This window comes from Aspergillus vadensis (assembly GCF_003184925.1).
Source record: "Aspergillus vadensis CBS 113365 unplaced genomic scaffold BO88scaffold_42, whole genome shotgun sequence".
Lineage (NCBI taxonomy): Eukaryota > Fungi > Ascomycota > Eurotiomycetes > Eurotiales > Aspergillaceae > Aspergillus > Aspergillus vadensis.
In genome coordinates, this window is record NW_020292080.1 from 110,774 (window position 1) to 129,580 (window position 18,807).

At 50.5% G+C, this 18,807-nt stretch overlaps 9 protein-coding genes across 9 annotated transcripts; 6 read left to right on the forward strand and 3 right to left on the reverse strand.

Moving 5' to 3' along the window:
- The first annotated feature begins 213 nt into the window (after positions 1 to 213).
- On the forward strand, positions 214 to 1,044 carry BO88DRAFT_477560 (uncharacterized protein). The gene has a single exon (XM_025711975.1). It carries the CDS (start codon positions 413 to 415, stop codon positions 707 to 709), a length of 297 nt encoding a protein of 98 aa, XP_025557181.1. The 5' UTR covers positions 214 to 412; the 3' UTR covers positions 710 to 1,044.
- On the forward strand, positions 545 to 1,158 carry BO88DRAFT_477564 (uncharacterized protein). The gene has a single exon (XM_025711976.1). The coding sequence runs from the start codon at positions 838 to 840 to the stop codon at positions 1,051 to 1,053; it is 216 nt and encodes a 71-aa protein (XP_025557182.1). The 5' UTR covers positions 545 to 837; the 3' UTR covers positions 1,054 to 1,158.
- Positions 1,159 to 2,116: 958 nt separating this feature from the next.
- On the forward strand, positions 2,117 to 5,427 carry BO88DRAFT_399321 (nitric-oxide synthase; the record flags this gene model as incomplete). Its single annotated transcript, XM_025705361.1, has 4 exons — positions 2,117 to 2,672; positions 2,732 to 2,808; positions 2,880 to 3,193; positions 3,245 to 5,427. The coding sequence occupies 4 exons, from the start codon at positions 2,117 to 2,119 to the stop codon at positions 5,409 to 5,411; spliced, it is 3,114 nt and encodes a 1,037-aa protein (XP_025557183.1). The 3' UTR covers positions 5,412 to 5,427.
- A 1,120-nt stretch (positions 5,428 to 6,547) lies between these two features.
- On the forward strand, positions 6,548 to 7,871 carry BO88DRAFT_399322 (uncharacterized protein; the record flags this gene model as incomplete). The annotated part of the gene is made up of 2 exons (XM_025705362.1): positions 6,548 to 7,234; positions 7,324 to 7,871. The coding sequence occupies exons 1-2, from the start codon at positions 6,973 to 6,975 to the stop codon at positions 7,869 to 7,871; spliced, it is 810 nt and encodes a 269-aa protein (XP_025557184.1). The 5' UTR covers positions 6,548 to 6,972.
- A 751-nt stretch (positions 7,872 to 8,622) lies between these two features.
- On the reverse strand, positions 8,623 to 9,219 carry BO88DRAFT_409277 (uncharacterized protein). Its single transcript, XM_025707915.1, has 2 exons — positions 8,896 to 9,219; positions 8,623 to 8,836 (listed from the first exon to the last, which is right to left on the reverse strand). Exons 1-2 carry the CDS (start codon positions 9,169 to 9,171, stop codon positions 8,741 to 8,743), a joined length of 372 nt encoding a protein of 123 aa, XP_025557185.1. The 5' UTR covers positions 9,172 to 9,219; the 3' UTR covers positions 8,623 to 8,740.
- Positions 9,220 to 9,438: 219 nt separating this feature from the next.
- BO88DRAFT_376443 (TPR-like protein) lies at positions 9,439 to 13,400 on the forward strand (the record flags this gene model as incomplete). The annotated part of the gene is made up of 3 exons (XM_025704366.1): positions 9,439 to 10,161; positions 10,201 to 10,365; positions 10,468 to 13,400. 3 exons carry the CDS (start codon positions 9,439 to 9,441, stop codon positions 13,219 to 13,221), a joined length of 3,642 nt encoding a protein of 1,213 aa, XP_025557186.1. The 3' UTR covers positions 13,222 to 13,400.
- Positions 13,401 to 13,545: 145 nt separating this feature from the next.
- BO88DRAFT_492233 (alpha/beta fold hydrolase) lies at positions 13,546 to 14,546 on the reverse strand (the record flags this gene model as incomplete). The annotated part of the gene is made up of 1 exon (XM_025712906.1): positions 13,546 to 14,546. Exon 1 carries the CDS (start codon positions 14,383 to 14,385, stop codon positions 13,546 to 13,548), a length of 840 nt encoding a protein of 279 aa, XP_025557187.1. The 5' UTR covers positions 14,386 to 14,546.
- Positions 14,547 to 15,543: 997 nt separating this feature from the next.
- BO88DRAFT_420399 (NAD dependent epimerase/dehydratase family protein) lies at positions 15,544 to 16,587 on the reverse strand (the record flags this gene model as incomplete). Its single annotated transcript, XM_025708444.1, has 2 exons — positions 15,544 to 16,121; positions 16,176 to 16,587. The coding sequence occupies 2 exons, from the start codon at positions 16,585 to 16,587 to the stop codon at positions 15,544 to 15,546; spliced, it is 990 nt and encodes a 329-aa protein (XP_025557188.1).
- Positions 16,588 to 17,763: 1,176 nt separating this feature from the next.
- On the forward strand, positions 17,764 to 18,738 carry BO88DRAFT_420400 (arylamine N-acetyltransferase family protein; the record flags this gene model as incomplete). The annotated part of the gene is made up of 1 exon (XM_025708445.1): positions 17,764 to 18,738. The coding sequence occupies one exon, from the start codon at positions 17,764 to 17,766 to the stop codon at positions 18,736 to 18,738; it is 975 nt and encodes a 324-aa protein (XP_025557189.1).
- Between the last annotated feature and the right edge of the window lie 69 nt (positions 18,739 to 18,807).

An 18,807-nucleotide genomic window follows, 5' to 3' on the forward strand; every position in this document is an offset into this window, starting at 1 on the left:
AAAAGCATATTCATGAAGTGAACACCAAAGTGGCAGGGTGAATGTGCGAGCCCCACTATGTTTAAACATGGTGACCGGGCAGCTAAAATTATTAATGCTATCGCATTTAGCGTTCATACCTACTGTCCTAGTACTACTCGTAGCCCGGCCCTGTATTCATACTAGTTAGCTGTTGTTATGGGCGCGCTTCGGGGCCCTTGAGGGCAAGACTCGCGAGATGGGCACTACCATACAACGCAGGACTCGATGCTGTCAGATATGGATCACATTTAGTTTGTGAAGGTTATCACACCCAAGGTGCAGGGGACCATCAACGTCGTCTCTGCCCTATGCCCCACCAGGTCTTATCTGGAGTTCTTCATCATGCTCTCCTCGTCAGCGGAAGTCATTGCCAACCGCGGCCAGGCCAAATATGCTGCCACCAACACCTTCCTGGATGCTTTTGCGTGTCAACTGGTGGCCGAGGGTTACCAGGCCACTCCTATTAGTCTGCGCGGCATGCTCAGTGTGGGTTAGATCGCGGAGGGTCAGGCTTAGACTCTCCATCGCGCTCGCCTACAGGGCCCTCTTGGGAGACTTTCTACTCTCTATCCTGAAATATCGTATGACTTCTGCCTGGGGGGTGGCACAGAGCACCCAGACCTGCCACACGGAGGTCGGAATACGATCCGCGCGGAGCTTTCCGACGCCAGTCCATCCTTATGCCTGAGTTCATGACCCAACCGTTATTCTCTCCGCGTTGGGCCATTGCAGGCAGGTCCCAAATGGCCGGACAAGAGGGTCGAGGCGGCGGTAGACGTCGTGACGCGAGCCAACGTCGAGTAACTGGCGCGTATTATGACACTTTCCGTTCAGAAGATTGATCCGCAGCGGTCGCTGGGCTCGTACGAGGTGGATTCCCTGGTGACAGTGGACTTGGAGACCTGGTTCGAACGGGAAGTGGGGGTTTCCATAGGATCGGGGGAGCTGTTGGCGGAGCTGGCCATGACCCAGTTGGCCCGACAGGCTGCGGACGGATCGCGGTACTTGCCGGCGGAGCTCCGGAGAAGTTAGTAGAAGAAGGGGCTGTATCCAAGTAAGAAAGAAGCTCTTTTAAGGGTGCGATTGCATGATGGAGGCCCACAAGGACAAGCCAGGAAGAATGAGGCTTTGGACCATGGGGAAAGACGGTGGCGCCATCTCCAGGCATTCAGGCTTGAATGTTACTAATTAGAGAAATGTCAGGTGACTTTCGCCGAGGCAATGAAGGGCACTAGCCCCAAATAGGTAACACGACAACCAGCTGCTGTTTTGAGATCAAACGGAATTATCATCAATTATAAACCGAGGACATCAAGCCGCGCACCTACCAATATTATGGAACTGCTATGGCTCATCTCTTCTCAACTGGTGGGTGGTTAATGATTTACCCTTCATGCCCGGCTTATCTCTGTGATCAGGCCATTATGGGCCTCCTTATGGGGGTACCTAGACTAGGAGCAAGACACTTACGGAGTAGCTTGATGGAGATCCAGTAACTAGGCAGAATCGACTAGCTACATACAAGCAATGTCTCCGAAACGGAACTCAGAGCTCAGACCTTGAGATACAGTCACTCCTGCTCGCATGGCGGTGTGCTTTGATTTTGGCTGTCCTACATTCAGTGTCAAATGAACAAAGCATATTTGACCAGGTGAGGAGCAAAAAAAATATGCTCCAAGGCCGATGTCTTTGGGATTTGAAGCCATTGGCCAACATGGGTCTGCAGAAATATTAATATCAATATCATGACTGGGACTACGCCCGCCACTGGCCCTTCAATAGAATCGTGGATCTACCGCCCACATACCGACGCTTCCCCTCGGCACAGCTTAGACCAAGCCTCTCCTGCCAATAATTAAAAAGTGTTATCATGATTGTGGATCTTGAGCCAATTGTGGCACATGCTGGCTACACGAGTAAATGCTCGGTTCGCTTCGCAACATCTGAGGCCCATGTTTAGCCACTAGTAGTTCAGATCTTCCCTGTTTCTATAAGAGGTCCATCTTCCTGTGCACTAAGGCGTGCCAAACCTTTAGCCCTCTAGTCTTGTGACCCAGGTCTCAGTTTATGCTTCAGTTGTCTTGCCTGGCAGAACATGCCTGGTACAGAGATCAGTCATGACAGTGGTGCAACACCGTCCTTACGGTGTCCCTTCGACGAATTTGAACGGATTCTCGAGAAGAATCCCATTTTGGCGCCCACTGGCTGTACGGAAAAGTTTTGTCAAGCTGGACGCCTCATCCACAGCGCTGAGCCAAAGGTCGGGGAGAATCGTCCGCTCGAAGTGGTGAAGAATGAAGCGGTGGCATTTCTCTGGCAGTTGTGGCAGGAAGGCATCTACACCGAAGACCGTTACCTAGAAAGGCGCGCACAAGTGCTGGAGGAGATCGCTCGATCAACTAAAACCACAATTGTGTGGGATCAGGAATGCAAGCGAGTGGGCAAGACTTCGATCTGGACACAAAGCGCCGAAGAACTTCGCTATGGGCTGCGTCTGGCCTGGAAGAATTCGCGCAGGTGTATCATGCGCTCGCGGTATCAAGATCTGGGCCTCTGTGATCTGCGACATATTCACACTAGCGTCGGTATGGCCACAGCACTTCTCGAGGAAGTCACTAAGGCCTTCAATGATGGTCAGATTAAGCCGACGGGTAGGACATTCCAGTACAATTGTCACCGCAACTTATTCTGATTTGACCATCTTCTCAAGTGTTTGTGTTTCCGCCGAAGTCTGTGAATGGCAGTGGCCCAATGTTTTGGAACAAGCAAGTGCTGAACTTCGCTGGTGTACGTTATCCGTTCCAGTTGCCTCCCCTGACGACTTTGATGCTAATGTAAGCTGGATTCGCAACCCGCAGTACGAGCTAGAGGACGGCTCTATTGTAGGTGACCCCGGTAATGTCAAGTTAACCCAAGACATCATTGACTTGGGCTGGGCACCACCACGGCCCAAGACCCCATGGGATCTCCTGCCAATTGTTGCCATGGCGGAAAACGACGCACCGGCTCTTGTCGAGGTGCCGGACGACCTCCGTCGGCTGATTGCCATTCAACATCCGGACTACCCCGGCTTCAATGAACTCGGCCTCAGGTGGTACCAATTCCCAGCTCTAAGTCGACTGGGCTTTGATATAGGCGGAGTTCAGTACACAGCAACACCGTTTATTGGATGGTACTAGCATTTTCTTCATGATCTGTGATGGCTCTTGCTGACCCTGACAAGGTACATGGATGCGGAGATCGGAGTGAGGAACCTTGCCGACACGTTCCGTTTCGACGCCCTGCCCGAGGTGGTTAAAGCCATTGGGTTTGACATCAACGCTTATCGTGCAAAGCCTGAGTACGCAGACATACGAGAACTGGATGACCTTCCAGACTATGAGCAGCTGCGGTGGCGGAGCCGCGCCCAAGCCGAGCTGAATTACGCCGTGCGTTGGTCCTTCCTCCAGCATGGCGTTACTTGTGTGGGAACGTTGGCTGCATCCTCGGACTGGAGTCAATTCGACGATGAACATGCCGCGAAGAAGGGCTACCGACTGAATTCAGATCCCTATTGGCTGTCACCGCCGCAGGGTTCAATCATACCCGTGTGGCATCGCGGTGGTGCCCCGAATTACCAGCCGAAGCCCATGATTTGTCGGAATCGGTATGATCCTGTTAACTCCTGGCAGCGTCGGAAGGGTTCTACGGAGGCAGATCCAGCCCTTCTGGTGAGAAACGGGACTACCTGGGTCACCGAGGCTCTGACTACCTTTGCCCCTGATATTTCAGGCCGCAAGAGGCGTAAACTGACAGAATCTCCCAGCAAAGAGCAACCCTGCACGGTGCATATATCCTACTGCAGCCAGGGCACTACAGCACGGATCCTAGCTGAAAGGCTACACCGGCGACTAAAGCGCAGTGCTAGAGGCTTTCAAGTGAAGTTTAGCTCCTTGGATGCCTTGGACTTGACTCAGATCGAAACATTCGATACCATCCTCCTAATTGCCTCAACCACCGGCAGTGGTGCCTTTCCTGCCAATGGGGCTGATTTTGCGAAGGCCTTAGGACATTTCCGCCACACGCTCAAGGTTGAATTCTCGCGTGTCCGACTGTCCGTCTTTGGGGTTGGGGATAGTGCCTATCCCAATTTCAATGCCGCAGCAATCACCGCCTACGAATTTTTCCGCCACCTCGATATCCTACCCATAGCTGGTGGATTAATAAAGGCCGATGTGGCATCCGAAGCATTGCCTTTGCGCATGTTCAATCGCTGGTCGGACGCGGTCGAGTCCGCGTTAATGGGAGGGAAAGGCGAGCTGACTAGTGATCCGGAAGAGGCGTTCGTAACGCACGCTGAGATGCTCCGCAACTTTAGCGAAGCTACGGTTACCTCTAAGGCATCCAACCGGTTGCACGATGGACTGGTCCTCTTGACTCTTGACGGCATCGAATGTGCAGACATGAGCCACCTACGGCTTCTTCCCACGAATTCCTCATCTCATGTCTCCCGAGCCATCACAGCTTTGGGAATCCCAGATCCTCAGCAGCTTATACCGTTCTCTGGCGGAGGGCTCCAGCAGTGCAGCTACAAGGCCTTCTTCACCAACTTCGTTGACCTGGAGGATAGAAAAAAAATTCCAAGCTGGGCAGCTGAAGTTGACAAGCACGGCGAGCGCGAGAACGAAAGTATCCTTGAAAGACTGGAGCGATTATCAGACATTATAGAGCCGTCGCAGTTGACTCAAGGCTTCCGTCATGAAATCTGTCTTGCTTGCCCACTTATCAGGCCCCGAACCTATTCCGTGGCATCATCCTCGCGGTACATCGGCGAGAAGAAGGTAGAGCTCTTGATTAAGGCACAACAGCAAGGCCGATTCAGCGACATCTACCTCTCCGCCCTTCAGCCTGGCGGATCAGTGGTATATGCCGTCGTCCCTGCCTCCCCTGCATCTTTTCTTCTCGCTGTTCAAAAGCCCCTTGTTATCATCACCACTGGCTCTGGATTTGCACCAGTCCGCAGTCTACTTCAGCAGCGGATTCAGACTGCACGAGAATGGGGAAGACATAGCAGCATGACACACCCATTTCATACCGCTCCCATCAGTCTATTCGCGGGGTTTCGGCCTGTGGATGAGAACCTCTTTCACGCGGTCGTCCACCTAGCGCAGAGGCATCGTGTGTTAGATCTGGCCTGTCTTGTTCCTAGTAACTGCGAAAAGAAGCGTGTTCAAGGTTTTCTACTGGACAAACGTTACGAAATTCGGACGAAATTAGTGGAACAGGAAGGATATGTCTATGTCTGTGGGAGTGCCGCTATGGCTGAAGGGGTGCAAGCCAACCTCAGCAAGGTTTTGGTAGGAAATGTGAAGCAGATAATGGGCGAAAGATATGTAGAGGAAGCTTTCTGAGGTTATACCAAAAAGCATGTGTTATAACATTGTCCTACTAATGTGGTTCTGGACATGCTTAGAGCATCATACTCGGATGACGGTGGTGATGGTGATGATAACAATCAGCAATACCTACTGCTCCTGTACCACAGACAACTGTATTACAGACAACCAAACCAAACAAAGACAGTCCTCATGCGTCTTTCATTCCGCCAGGTCACATCACTGCGTGACAAGAGAAAGGTAGTCCTGTCACATAAAGCACAAATTGAGATGTCCACCAAAATCACCACAGCCACCACACTCTTCTGTGTAGTATTAGTAGTATGTGGTCATTGTGGTCTTTTCACTAGCAGCAAGCGCTTGTACAGTATGATTGTCATGGTCTCCGGTAGTTAGTACTTGATGATTGGTGTACTTACCATCAATCGTGATATCATGTCTACCAGGTGTGGAGAAATATATAATTAGTAGGCTCATCCCACTGCTCAACGAGGTGACAGCATGCTAGGAACTTTGTTTACCAGTAGTACTGGTGTGAGAGTCAATGATAAACCAGAAAATTGTGTGCCATCACTTTTTGTAACCCCCCTAAAGCCACAACCTGAGGATATATGCTGTTCCCCCCCCAATGCTAAAATTGAGAAAAATGACCACGTTATAGTTAAGTAGTTACTTATGGCAGTGCTTACATAACGTCATTACCCAGTTCTCTATCACGTGATATGCTAAGGCTGCAAAAGCAGCAATCTCACGTCAGCCCCCTCAGCTAACCCCAACGAATAAACAAGTTACCCACCTCATCTTTCAATCAATCGCATCTGGAGAGACATTCATTTCTTGGTCTAGTATCCTCGCGTAGTACTCCAACCGCATTTCTTTTACACACACATATATTTGTATAGACTCATGTGATATAGAAATCTTTACTTCATATAGCAGTCAACGGACCCTTTCCCGTTGCGACGGGAAGAATCCGAGCACTGGAGCCCCTGAAGGATCGTCGGGTGTTAGTCTGTATCTAGTGGCTCGGCTTCATCTTACCTCTTCGCACGGCCCCCACTGCCCCCCTCGAATGTGTCAAAGTCTCAACAGTACAGCATCCGAGGGTGCAAGGGATTGGTTCATTCGACACGCTGACATTCCTGGGCCGCCCCGCCCGCCGCCAACCGGCTGCCTCACCAATGTCTCTCTCGTCCCTCAGGCTTCTTCAGGTTGAACTCGCCAGGTTCTCCCTCATGCCTATCTGGGATGGCGTGCTCGCGTGTGTCCTTGATAGCCTGCCCAGTCCAGGCTTGAAAGACTCCTCACTTGCTCTTCAAAAGTTCAAAAGGGATCTTGGCCCCCACCAGCCTCGGCACGGCCCCCGTTCAATCGGCTTTCGTGTGGGCATGGCTGGCGCGCTGCTCAGCGACGGTCATTTCCCCAGATGAAAACTCCCTGCGTCCCGCCCATCTCCCTCTTATTTCTGTCGCTGAAATGTGAGATGGCACAGCTGCTGCTGCTGCTGCCGCCGCCGCCGACCTGAATTCAGTTCCCACCTGGGTAAAGAGAGAAAAAGCTGGGGGTGTTCGTCAGCATGTGGCTCTACCATTTGCTGCTGATCGTCCTTCTGGAACGACTAGTGTCCGGCACCACCTGCTACTTCCCTGAGGGCAATGTGGCCGAGGATTACACGCCTTGCTCCGACAATGGCGTCTCGTTCTGCTGCAATAAGAACTCGATTTGCTTGAGCAATGGCCTCTGCACCTCCATGCATCAACCGTATGTTCTCGGCCGCGGCGCCTGTACCTCCCAAAGTTGGAACGATACCTCGGTCTGCGACGATGTCTGTCATGGAAGTACGTGAGATACCTCACTCAGCCTAATAGTTTGGCTTCAACCAAGTCTACTGTTCTTTGCGACTGACCAGATACTCGCAAAATTACAGTCACCACCGCGTGGAGCAGCGCGTGCTCCCTCATCCTCTACAGTGACGTGAACGGAGTCAAGTTATATTGCCCCAACTCAATCATTTCCAACGGGACCGACTCCATAGGATGCGCCAATGGTGTCTCGCCCATTTCAGTGGGCACTGGCAAGCCCATTGCTGGCAAGGCATATCTGGCCAGCTACTCCCTCCTCCCCACTGCTAGCACCGCCACCAGCACCGCGACCGCTACCTCTACCACCGAGCCCAATACATCGTCTTCCTCCACAGCTGATGAAAGCTGCAGCAGCCCGACCGCGGCTAATAGCAACCAAGTCAGCCGGGCGACCGTGACCGCCGTTGGGGCCGGGGTCGGCGTCCCCCTTGGGCTGCTGGCGTTGGCATCGCTGGGCTATGGTTTGAACGAGAGGAGAAAGCGGCTTCAGCTCCAGAATGCCCCGCCAAACATGTACCAGATGCCGGCGGCCTCGTCAACGTCCTACCGATCGAGGAATATGGGCGCGAAGGAGCTGTCTGGCCATATACCGCTTCATGAGCTGGACACGTGATTGTGCATGGAGCGCACATACAAATGCCTGTTAGGGTTTGGTGGGAAGGGAAGACAGAAAGGGAGACTGGCAAACGGAATGTGGGTGGCTGTTTGAGGTCACAGCAACTATAAATGATGTTGCATGTATTTCCGTTACTCCTAAGAGTTCGTGTCTGCCCCCGGGCTCAACCTGCTGAACCTGTACATTTGGGCTCCGGCCAACAAAGAACCGTAAAGATAATAATAATACACTGCTTCCGAGCAGATATTGTACAGTACATAGCGTAAACTTGGCTGGATCTGCTAAAACTTCAAACCATAAAAGGTGCGACCCGGAGTGTAAGGAAGTGAGGTTAAGGGACACTTCTAAATCCAATGTGCACTCCTTGACCTCCCTCGGAGGCTGCTTCGATAGTTCTTGAATCAAAGCAGCAGCTGAGGAGTTATGCCGCCACAAAAATGCCGACATGAGAAGACGAATCCGCGACGAGTAATGCCAACTGAACGAGCATCAGACTCCTACAAAGTACCAGCCATACCCAAGACCCATGTCCGCACCCAAGAACGAAATATCAGGCTGAAACTTGAACATCACGCGAATGTCTACAGCAGCCAAGCCCTCCAACTAGTATATAATGATTGTGTCTAATGATTTATCATCCTCAACGTCAGTTAGATGACACTTCTGAGCGAGAGCTATTGAACGCATCTAACGAAATCGACTAAGGTACTTGCGAGGCCTGACCCTGAAACCAGGTTGGTAACACCGTCCTAATGCGGGCTTGACATATATTAGGAGATTCCAAGTATGCATACACAGTTGGAAGAAGAACGGAAAAAAGGGAAACCCTTGCCAACGAACCATGTTGCCCATACAGGAAACTATTATCAATTGGCCGGCATGCAATAACCGCATTTACTGTGTGAACAGATCACACACCTTAGCTGGCGATCCCAAAGCTTCGGGCCGTCGCCACACTGGCACTGCGGAATCGATGAGCACCTTTCAGTATTCAGAATGATATACAAGGGGGTTAACTAACACAAAAATATAACGTGGGCAATGTCAGGTACGGTAGGAGATGATCATGAAGTCCGACAACTTGCTCGGTCGACCTCAGAGCTGAGCTGGCCCAGGAAAGGTGTCGTATGGAGGGCCGTGTACAGTGTACGAACGGAATCATATCACCTACCGATCTTACGATCGGATGGCAGAGCGTTGCATCGGGCTCAAGCTGCTCTAGTGGGCTGTGATGATCTATCACCCTGTCGTTGTCTGGGAGGAAATCAAGGGGGATATCATAGTGTACGGAGGCCATGTTTGAGCTGTCAAGAGACAAATTGATGTATTGCTCGCATGCGATGCGGGAGGACTTTGATAAGCTGGTGGGGGGCATGGCTACTACTCTTACCAGTATTAATTTAGAGGTTCTTGTGGCTATGTCTCCCGCCACAGCTGCGATTGGGTAGCAGTCAGGCAGGAAGATGGGCCGATGCTCCAGCTGCGACACACATGATCTCAGCAAGGGAACGTATGAATCTCCTCAATAAGAAACAAGCTTAGCACCACCACCCCGACGCTCATAATGGCATCAGGGTCGAAACCTTCTCACAATGATTATACCGTGGCGTGGATATGCGCACTCCCAGTGGAGCTGGCGGCTGCCCAAGCCCTTCTGGATGAGACCCACGATCAACTTCCAGCCGGACCGACTGACGCGAATGTTTACACGCTAGGGTGCATATGTGGCCATAGAATTGTCCTCACCTGTTTACCGAGCGGTGTATGCGGGACAATCTCCGCAGCTGTTGTCGCGACCCAACTTTTGTCAACTTTCCATTCCATCCAATTTGCCCTCCTAGTCGGTATTGGCGGAGGCATACCGACTGAGAATGCAGATGTCCGTCTCGGTGACGTAGTAGTTGCAAGACCTACCGACAAGAACGGAGGAGTCGTACAATATGACTTTGGAAAAGCAACAGCCGCTGGCTTTCAGCGGACAGGTATCCTGAATAGCCCGCCCAGATCCCTCTTGCACGCGATCTCTAAAGTAGAAGCAAACCATTTGTCACATGACCGTCATTTTGTTTCTTTCCTGTCGGAATTTGAGAGGAGAAGGCCTGGACAGGGAGCCTTGGTCTTCTCGAGGCCGGCGACGGAAGACCATCTGTATCTTGCAGATTATCATCATGCTGGCATCCGGTCCGATGGATGTGCAAATTGCGATGAGTCGAAGACAGCTGCACGGCCTGTCCGATGCGATGACTCGCCAGTGGTTCATTATGGGTTGATTGCATCAGGGAACCAAGTGATCAAAGACAGTCACGTACGTGACAAGTTAGGGCAGGAGCTTGGGGCGTACTGTGTTGAGATGGAAGCAGCCGGTTTGATTAACCATCTTCCATGTTTGGTGATCCGTGGCATATGTGACTATGCTGATTCACACAAGAATGACGCATGGCATGGGTATGCTGCCGCTACAGCTGCAGCTTATGCGAAGGAACTACTTTCCGTGATGCCAGTTTCGCAACATCACATGGCCGCTTCGATAGATACTTCGCAGGGTGAGTGACGTAACTTGTTCCTGATAGAGCATCTGACCGCTGATAGTCAGAGGCTAGAAAATTACCACATTCCATTTCAACTGACTGACGTACCCACGATTAGCAACTTTGTCGGTCGGGATGTAAACCTCCGCAAGCTATGGGAGATCCTGCGACCGAATAAAGGAACGGCGCGCAAAGGTGTCGTGATACATGGAATGGGTGGGCTGGGCAAAACACAACTAGCAGCCCACTTCGCTCGCATGCACAAAGAGGACTTCACATCAATTTTCTGGCTGCATGGCAAGGATGAGACTACCTTGAATGCGTCATTTGCAGACCTCGTTGTCCGCGTCAGAGATATGGCTGCAACCGACAGTACGCACCACCATTCGATGCAAGAAGGGCCACCTTTATGTGCCAAAATAGCCCTAGAGTGGCTGTCGAAGAGAAATAACGCTGGGTGGCTTCTCATCTACGATGATGTAGAAGCTCCTGACATTAAAAGCTGGCTGCCGACTGCAGATCATGGCTCGATCATCATCACAACTCGATCACCGCAACTTGCTGAGGGCATGATCGCTCACCCACTCACGCCGCTTCCCTTTGAGGATGCCTTGCAACTACTCACTGGCGACCCAGGCCCTAGAGACAGCACATACGGCAGATGCCAAAACGACCCAAGCTCCGAAGCACTAGCTAAGCGTTTGCACGGATTACCTTTAGCACTGGCACTTGCAGGCTCCTATATCCACCGGACAGGTATGAGCTGCTCCAAATACTTGGAATACTACCAACGCGAATGGTGCAGCCTTCAGGCAGCCGCACAACCTCTTCGAGGGTACCCAAACGGAAATTTGCAGACGGCGTGGAGAGTTTCTTATGAGGCAGTTAAGCAAACCTCTCCACTAGCAGCACAGACCTTCTTTATTCTTTCGCTCTTTCATCACGAGGATATATGGTACGAGCTACTCCACAGCGCCATGCAATCCCGCATTATACCCTCAGGACTTTCAGAAGCTTTCTCAAACGAGATCCAATTTTCAAAGTTGATGCAGATATTGCTGGACTTCTCGCTGGTACAGCAGTCTTCGCGCCACGGGAGTTATTGCTTACACCCGGTCATACAAGATTGGTGTGAGAATGAGCTTCCGTCAGTCGATTCGGACCTCGATGAGCTTAGCAGAGAGACCTTTACCATTCTAGCAGTCACTGTGGGCTCGAACGCCCAATTTGCGCTAGACACGAACGACTGGTCGTTGCAACAGCGCCTTCTGTATCACGCAAACAGACTCATGCCATTGATACGAGACAAACCAAGAGAGAGTCGAGATTCTGAGGTCCTTTCGGCACTTCATGCGATGGGGCGCCTGTATTGGACACATGGAAGGCACGAACGAGCAGAGCAGATGTACCAAATGGCACTTGCTGGGAGAGAGATGGCGTTCGGCCCAGATCACAGAGTCACTCTCCAGACCGTCCATAACATGGGCTTGCTGTACCATGACCGGGGAGATTTGAGATCAGCCGAGCTGATGTTTGAGCGGGCGCTTTCCGGATATAAAAGCACCGAGATTGATTATTCTCAACTGGAGGCGCTGGATACCCTTCAGAGTCTTGCCAATATCTACCATGCTCAGGGGAGACTGGACGAGGCCGAAAGGCTGTGCTACAAGGCACTGACGGGATACCGAAGTTTATCGACAGCAAGCAGTCCATTGGTAATGGATGCAATGCATAACCTTGCAAACATCTACTTTTCTCAATACAGATTACCCGCAGCAGAAGAGCTATACGACGAAGCCTTGAGGGGCAAACAGAGATCTCTTGGTGAATATCATACGTCGACGCTAAACACAATCCATAACATAGGTGTTGTCTATTTTGAGCAAGGCCGAGGACAGGAAGCTGAAGAAATGTGTGAGAGAGCCCTTTCTGGAAGGATGACAGTATTTGGGAAAGATCACGCGTCTGTATTCGACACGCAATTCCAGCTAGGCACCATTTATCGCTCACAGGGTAAATTGAAAGCGGCCGAGGAAATGTACCAACGCGTTTTGTTGGGACGAGAGAAGGTTCTAGGCGCTTTTCACTCCTCAACTCTTCATACTATCCACCATATTGGAAATCTCTATTATATGCAAGGCAGGCTGCAGGAAGCGGAGCAGATGCAAGAACGAGCACTCAACGGCTTTGACCGCACCTTTGGTCATGACCACACCTATACACTTGAGTTGGCCCATACCCTGGCTGTTTTTTGTTGTCAGAGAGGGAAGCTCGATAAGGCAGAGTCATTATTTCAACGCGTTCTGTCCGCCAAAGAGCAGATCAATGGGAAGCGCAGTGGACCGGTGCTTGCTATTCTGAACAACTTAGCAAATGTATACCGAGAACAGGGCAGACTCCGGGAAGCAGAAGAGACCTATAAGTTGGTCTTGGCCGAATGGCGGAAACACAGCCCAACGCATTCTGCAGCACTCGGTGCTTTGAACAATCTAGGTGTCGTTCACCAAGACCGGGGCCAACTGAAAGAAGCGGAGAAAATGTTCAAAGAATGCCTAAACGGATATGAAAAAAGCCTCGGTCCTAACCATTTCCTTACACTGGACGCGGTATCTAACTTAGGAGACTTGTATCGGGATCAGCACAAAGCCCACAGGGCAAAGGAGCTTTACTTGCGCGCTCTTGCCAGCTACGAGGAGACCATGGGTCCCGACCATCCGAAAACACGAGAAACTGCAAACAAAGTCCGCTTGGTATCCAGTCATCCAAACTCGGCCAAGCGAAATTTTATTGCCAGACTCTGGAAAGGCAGTCGCTGGTGACATGACTTACAGTGTATTTCTCTTGTACGCCAAGTTTTTCCATATCTCTTTCAATCGGCGAATAAAACGTGTTGAAGAATTCCTACGTTCGGCGACACAGTGGTATTTGGTCCCGCTGACACGATATCTCTATCTCTAATCCAACACGCGGCTTTAGTATTGGTATGTCCGACGATTTTAAAGAAATTTGATTGTTCTATATTGCCCGCTAATCGGGATTAATTTTGCTATATACGGAACTCATATGCCTAGGGCAATCCTGGACAAGAACAGAATCGGGTGTTCTGCTCCGGAAAGGCAGCGGGGAAGATGTTCAAGAAAGCCTCACAATGCTTCCCCCAGAATGCTCAATAACTCTTCTGTGAAGGCCTCGGGATGAGTAGCGGATGGCAGATGCCCACCGGCTACCATCTTTACTGGTAAGCCTAACTCGGCACCTAAGGTGGTGATCGGTTCAGTGGTCAACGGAGTTGAGGACAGTTCACCCCTGATGAGAGTGATCTTTTCCCGATAGGCCTTCAACACAGGGAAGGGTACTTGGTATCCTAGCAGTACAGGTAACTCATATTCAAAGAGGAAGTTGAAACAGAGAATCGACAATGCAAGGAGCTTCTTATGAGTGGGCGAGTCACGAAGCAGCGCACGGTCTTCATCGCTCGTTACGACCGGGACAAATGTCTCCGAGGCGGCAGCTGGACCATGGGCCTTGTATATCGAAACGGTCGACAGGAACGCTGCAGAGACCTGCTCATAGCTCTGCTTTGGTAGGAGGCATGGTATGCACGGGTCATGAACAATTATCTCTCGGACCAAGTCTGGATGAGTGCAGAGCAGTTCAAGGGCATGCATGCAACCGAGTGAAATGCTGTAGATGAGGACTGGCTGGTCAGGCGAGAGGTGCTGTATGAGAGCGACTATGTCGTCGACGGTGTCCTTCAGCAGGGTTCGTTGCTGTTCTTTCGTCGGTGGAGAGAGGAAGCGACTGCGGAGGGAGCCTCGCCGATCGAAGCCGATAACAGTGTATTGGGACGATAGCCGCAAGGCGAGGTCTTCGTGGGTTAGGTGCGTTCCATGGGCCGCTGGGATGATGAGAAGCGGTGGACCGGAACCGCGGATTTCGTAGTAGATGGATACACCGGGTCGGCTCAGGACTCCGCTGGACATCGTTGCTGGCTTGCTTCAGTTCTTTTCTTCGGTTGTGCTGCTTCTTTGTCTCGCTTGAAGATGGGATGCGTTCCCGTGTTAAAATATGTAGATGTTGGTACCGCCCCAGGTTCCTTCAGTTGTAATCGGACCCTTAATTCGGAATCGGCATCGGACAAACTAATTGGAGCAGCAAGAATAATTGAAGCAGCCGAAGCCAGTCTCCCGGTATCTATTTATGGTATGATGGTGGTGCCGTGCACGTTTGTGTCTCGGCACAGATACGCCCAAAATTGGTCATTCGATCAAGTGCCAACTAGCCCGCCCCTTAAAGCCATATAGTCTGCAAATCAGGGCATCTGAAAAGCAATTATGGGTGAAGTTCGTATCTTCTACATCTGCAACTCGACTGGGTCTTCATGTGACGCCATGAAGAGGCGCAGAACTGATAGAAGTTTCTGGTGTGTCCTGTACGGTAGGCTGTATCTCCATCTCGGATCGACGCTTTTGGCGAAATAAGTCCAAGACAATTATAGATTTTGACTGGACTTCACGATACTTCCGTTGGCGCAGTTATTTCCTTTTTGGCATCACTGAAGATTTGCTGTAGGGGAATATTGCCTTATAATCAAATCGCTACGAATAGTGATGTTCAGCTATACCATAATGCCTGTTTACGAGGACACTCCTTACAGCACAGTCCTTGCCTGTGTGGCGGCGGAGTGTCATGATTAGAACGACCACCTGCTAGGGAGAGATCCCATAGAAGCCAAAACAACGGAGTGGATTGCAGGTCTATTTAATACCCTCATCTCACCGATATCTAAAAACAGCAGGCTGGCCTCCTATTTCCTCTAGTTCCATTATTGTATGAAGGCCCATTCTCACCTGCGGAGAGTAGGGAAAAGACTATTTCAACCAGAACCTGGAACAATACAGGGTCAAGAACCACGGTATTGCCACTGAGCAACTCCCGGTCACACGGATCTCCTTATCAATTAAGCAAAAGGGCGCCTCGCCTTGCTTTCGAAGGAGGGATGGAGACTCCAAGGCAGTGCTTGGTAGTGCCTATCTGTATCTGGAGTAGCGGGAGAGACTAGTTCTTCAGTCCACAGCATATATAGTTTTCAAAAATTGTATTTTATATGATGTTACTGTCTCATACAATTTGCTTTATAATTACAGAACAGACTGAACCGGCAACTTCCCAAACTCCAACTGCTGATCAACGGTGTCTCTCACTTGATCCTCCATTGACTTGAATTTGAGACCGAGCTCTTTCTCAGCTCTACTCGAGTCCACCGCGTAGTTCATCCAGTCCTCTGGAATCAACTTCCAGGCGACGGAGGGGTATTGTTGGCGGACGAACTCGTTCACCTCCTTCCATGACCGGCGTGGAGCAGAGAGTAAGAAGGACTGGAAGCCTCGTGTGGAATCACCCAATGCCTTGACGTGTGCCGCAGCGACATCATCAACATGAACCCCCAGGAATTGACCGTTGATGGGCTTTTCCGATGACATAAGAGTGAGTACCAGCGCTCCGCAACTTCCACTAACATTGTCATGTGGTTCTTGCACCGGATTTCGACCATAAACCCAAGATGGATGAAATGTTGTCACATCAAACGGTGGGTTGTGCTGTTGTACAAAGTCGATGATCGCTTGATAGGAGGCTACCTTACTCGCGCGGTACTGTACCATGGGGTCGAGCAAAGGCGAGATGCCCTGCTTCGCATCATAGGGAACTCCAGTATCCTCTATGGATGGTTAGTAGATGTCCGCCATTTGGAACCAAAGCAGAACTTTCTCACCAGTGATCACTGTCCCGTGCGGTTGACCAGCCAGGGGCATAAATGATGATATTGAAGATGTGACAACAACCTTCCTGATAGATGAATTTTTGCAAGCAGACTCCAATATGGATGTTGTTCCCTGCATTGCAGGAACCAAAAGGTCGCTGTTTCGATCTGGAAGTGGTGATGCAACATGTACAACATATTGCACGTCCTGAATTGCCTCATCAAAACACCCAGTGATCGTAATGTCGCTCACAACGATGAAGTCAATATTACTGAGATGGCTGCTGAATATGCGGCGCAACTTCTCAGCCTGTTCAGGGCGTCGGATAGACAGGCGTGCGCGGTATCCGGCCTGCAAAACCTCAAGGGCAACGCGAGACCCAATGAAGCCTGTTGCACCTGTGATCAAGACGGTAGGGGCCATTTTGCTGTCATTCAATTTGGAAAATGGCGGTCATATTGGCTTCACTGCCATTGTCATGCTTAAATAGGGCATCTAGCCACCACAGCTGAACAACGACATGCGTGTCGGAGTTTCTATTAACGGTGACTGAAGCTGTTTACACCTCACTGACGCACTCAAAGGAGATGGTAAGCTTGAGTAGCTCGCTAAGTACGTATGATCGTAGAAAATTCATGCAGTATGTATGCGTTGACTTACTAGCCCTTGGTTACGTTAGGCACGATCACGCAAGGTGATTGGAGTCAGCCGATGAAGGTTCAATCGGCATTACGCATCTTGTTGCATTTGGTAAAACACTTAACTTCAATGAGGACCGGTAGGAGATCTTCACTATAATCCGGCTACGGACTAACAATTATAAGGATCTAAATAGATACCATGGTGCACGAACAGGATTGACGGGCTTACTTTACTCCGTTGATGGACGTGGATAAACGCACTCCTCCGCGGCTCGGTGAGTCTAATTCTGCCGGAAATATATTTCAGCTCACCGGTTACACTACAGGATGCTAGGGCCCGACGATCACGCGGCTGATTCATATACTACGTAGTTTATTGTAACTATGGACTCCTTTATTATCAACACACTATCCCCACTAGTTCCATGTCATATAAACCAAAACTCCCCTGTCCGTCAATATGGATCAGCCCGTCGATACTATACTAAGTACCGTCTCAGATACTCCGTGCGAATCACAGGAAGTGCAATTTCATAGAGGAAAAGGAAAATCACATCGTGTCAATAACCTTGAAGAAAAGGAAACTGAAGTTTAGGAAATTCCCTCCATCCCATTCAAATAATCGATGTTATTTTTCCTTTTTCTTCTCCCTTTCCTCTTCCAATTGCTAATAAGCGTATCCCCTGTAGTTGATACTAGATCTTCCATGAGTTGGCAGGATAAGATTTGGTAGTTGTTCGTTAGACTTGCAAGAGATGCAGCTCTATACCAATCATTTATTATGGAATTTTCACATGCTACAATCAAGTAGCGTCCGCCTTACCTCGTTATTAGTGTCGATCTTAGAGGACATCTTGTCAATGTCCATGAGACCGACTCATTCTATATAATCCAGGTCGTCGAACACACCTAGGTAGACAACCCCTTCTATCTCAAACCCTAAACCCATTCCTCCAAGATGTCATATACACCGGCCCAACTAGAACAATACTTCGAACGCATCAAACTTCCTTATGACACTCGCGCTCGCTTGAGCGCTGGGAATAAAGACCTAGAGGTTCTGACCAGCCTTGTGCGCCATCATGTTGCAGGGGTTCCCTTTGAAAATACAGTGCTGCACTACACCCCCCAGCAGTATTTTGAGCTCAAACCTCAAGGTCTATACGAAAAGATTGTGCTTCGTCGTCAAGGTGGCACCTGCTTCCAGGTAGTCAGGATCCTAAGCGAAGTCCTGCTTTCCATCGGATACACGCTCTACAACAGCGCAGCGCGTCTGAACGCAGCAGCTAGCATTTCTCTTGCAACCACCGGCGATCCTAACCGACCGGTGGGTGCACAGTTCGGTGACTGGCAACACATGGTTCTTATTGTTCGTGTTGACGGACAAGATTACCTTGTCGATGGGGGGTTCGGTCCGAACTGCCCTGTCCAGCCGATTGCCCTGCGTGATGGGCAAGAATTTGTCGATGGGCGCTTGGGCCGTCGGGGGCGGCTGATCTACGACAATATCAACAAAGGCCGGGCGTACCATTTGAAATACTGGCGACTGCAGTTCCAAAGCATGAAATCACCGGCGGCGCCTTGGATGGACGTATATGCATTCAAGGAGTGCGAGTGGCTGGACACGGATTACGAGGCTGGTGCCCGAGCAGTTGGTACAAATAAACGCGTATGGTTTCGGTTCCGTGTCACTGCCTTCCAGTACGTGCTGGAGGAAGGGGTCCCCGCGGGCTGGGTTATGCTATGGCACAATATGCTTATACGGTTCTACGTTGGCAAGGTGCTGGAGAAGAGCTTCTTGGAATCTGAGGAGGAGAGGATCGAGGTGTTGGCGGATGTGTTCGGGATCGTGTTGACCGACGATCACAAGAAAGAAATTGCCGGAATGTTCTCGGCTTTGCCTCCAAAGAAAGCAAGGGCATCAAAGATGTAGATATTTGTATTACTGACAGTTAGGCCAGCCTTACGGAGGCCGCGACAATCTCGAGCTCTCTGTTATATT

Bases quoted from the DNA above. Each gene is read 5' to 3' on its own strand.
- BO88DRAFT_477560 (XM_025711975.1), top strand. From the start codon at position 413: ATGCTGCCACCAACACCTTCCTGGATGCTTTTGCGTGTCAACTGGTGG.
- BO88DRAFT_477564 (XM_025711976.1), top strand. From the start codon at position 838: ATGACACTTTCCGTTCAGAAGATTGATCCGCAGCGGTCGCTGGGCTCG.
- BO88DRAFT_409277 (XM_025707915.1), bottom strand. From the start codon at position 9,171: ATGGCCTCCGTACACTATGATATCCCCCTTGATTTCCTCCCAGACAAC. The intron at 8,837-8,895 runs GTTAGTTAACCC...TCGATTCCGCAG, and splicing joins TGCCCACGTTATATTTTTGT to TGCCAGTGTGGCGACGGCCC.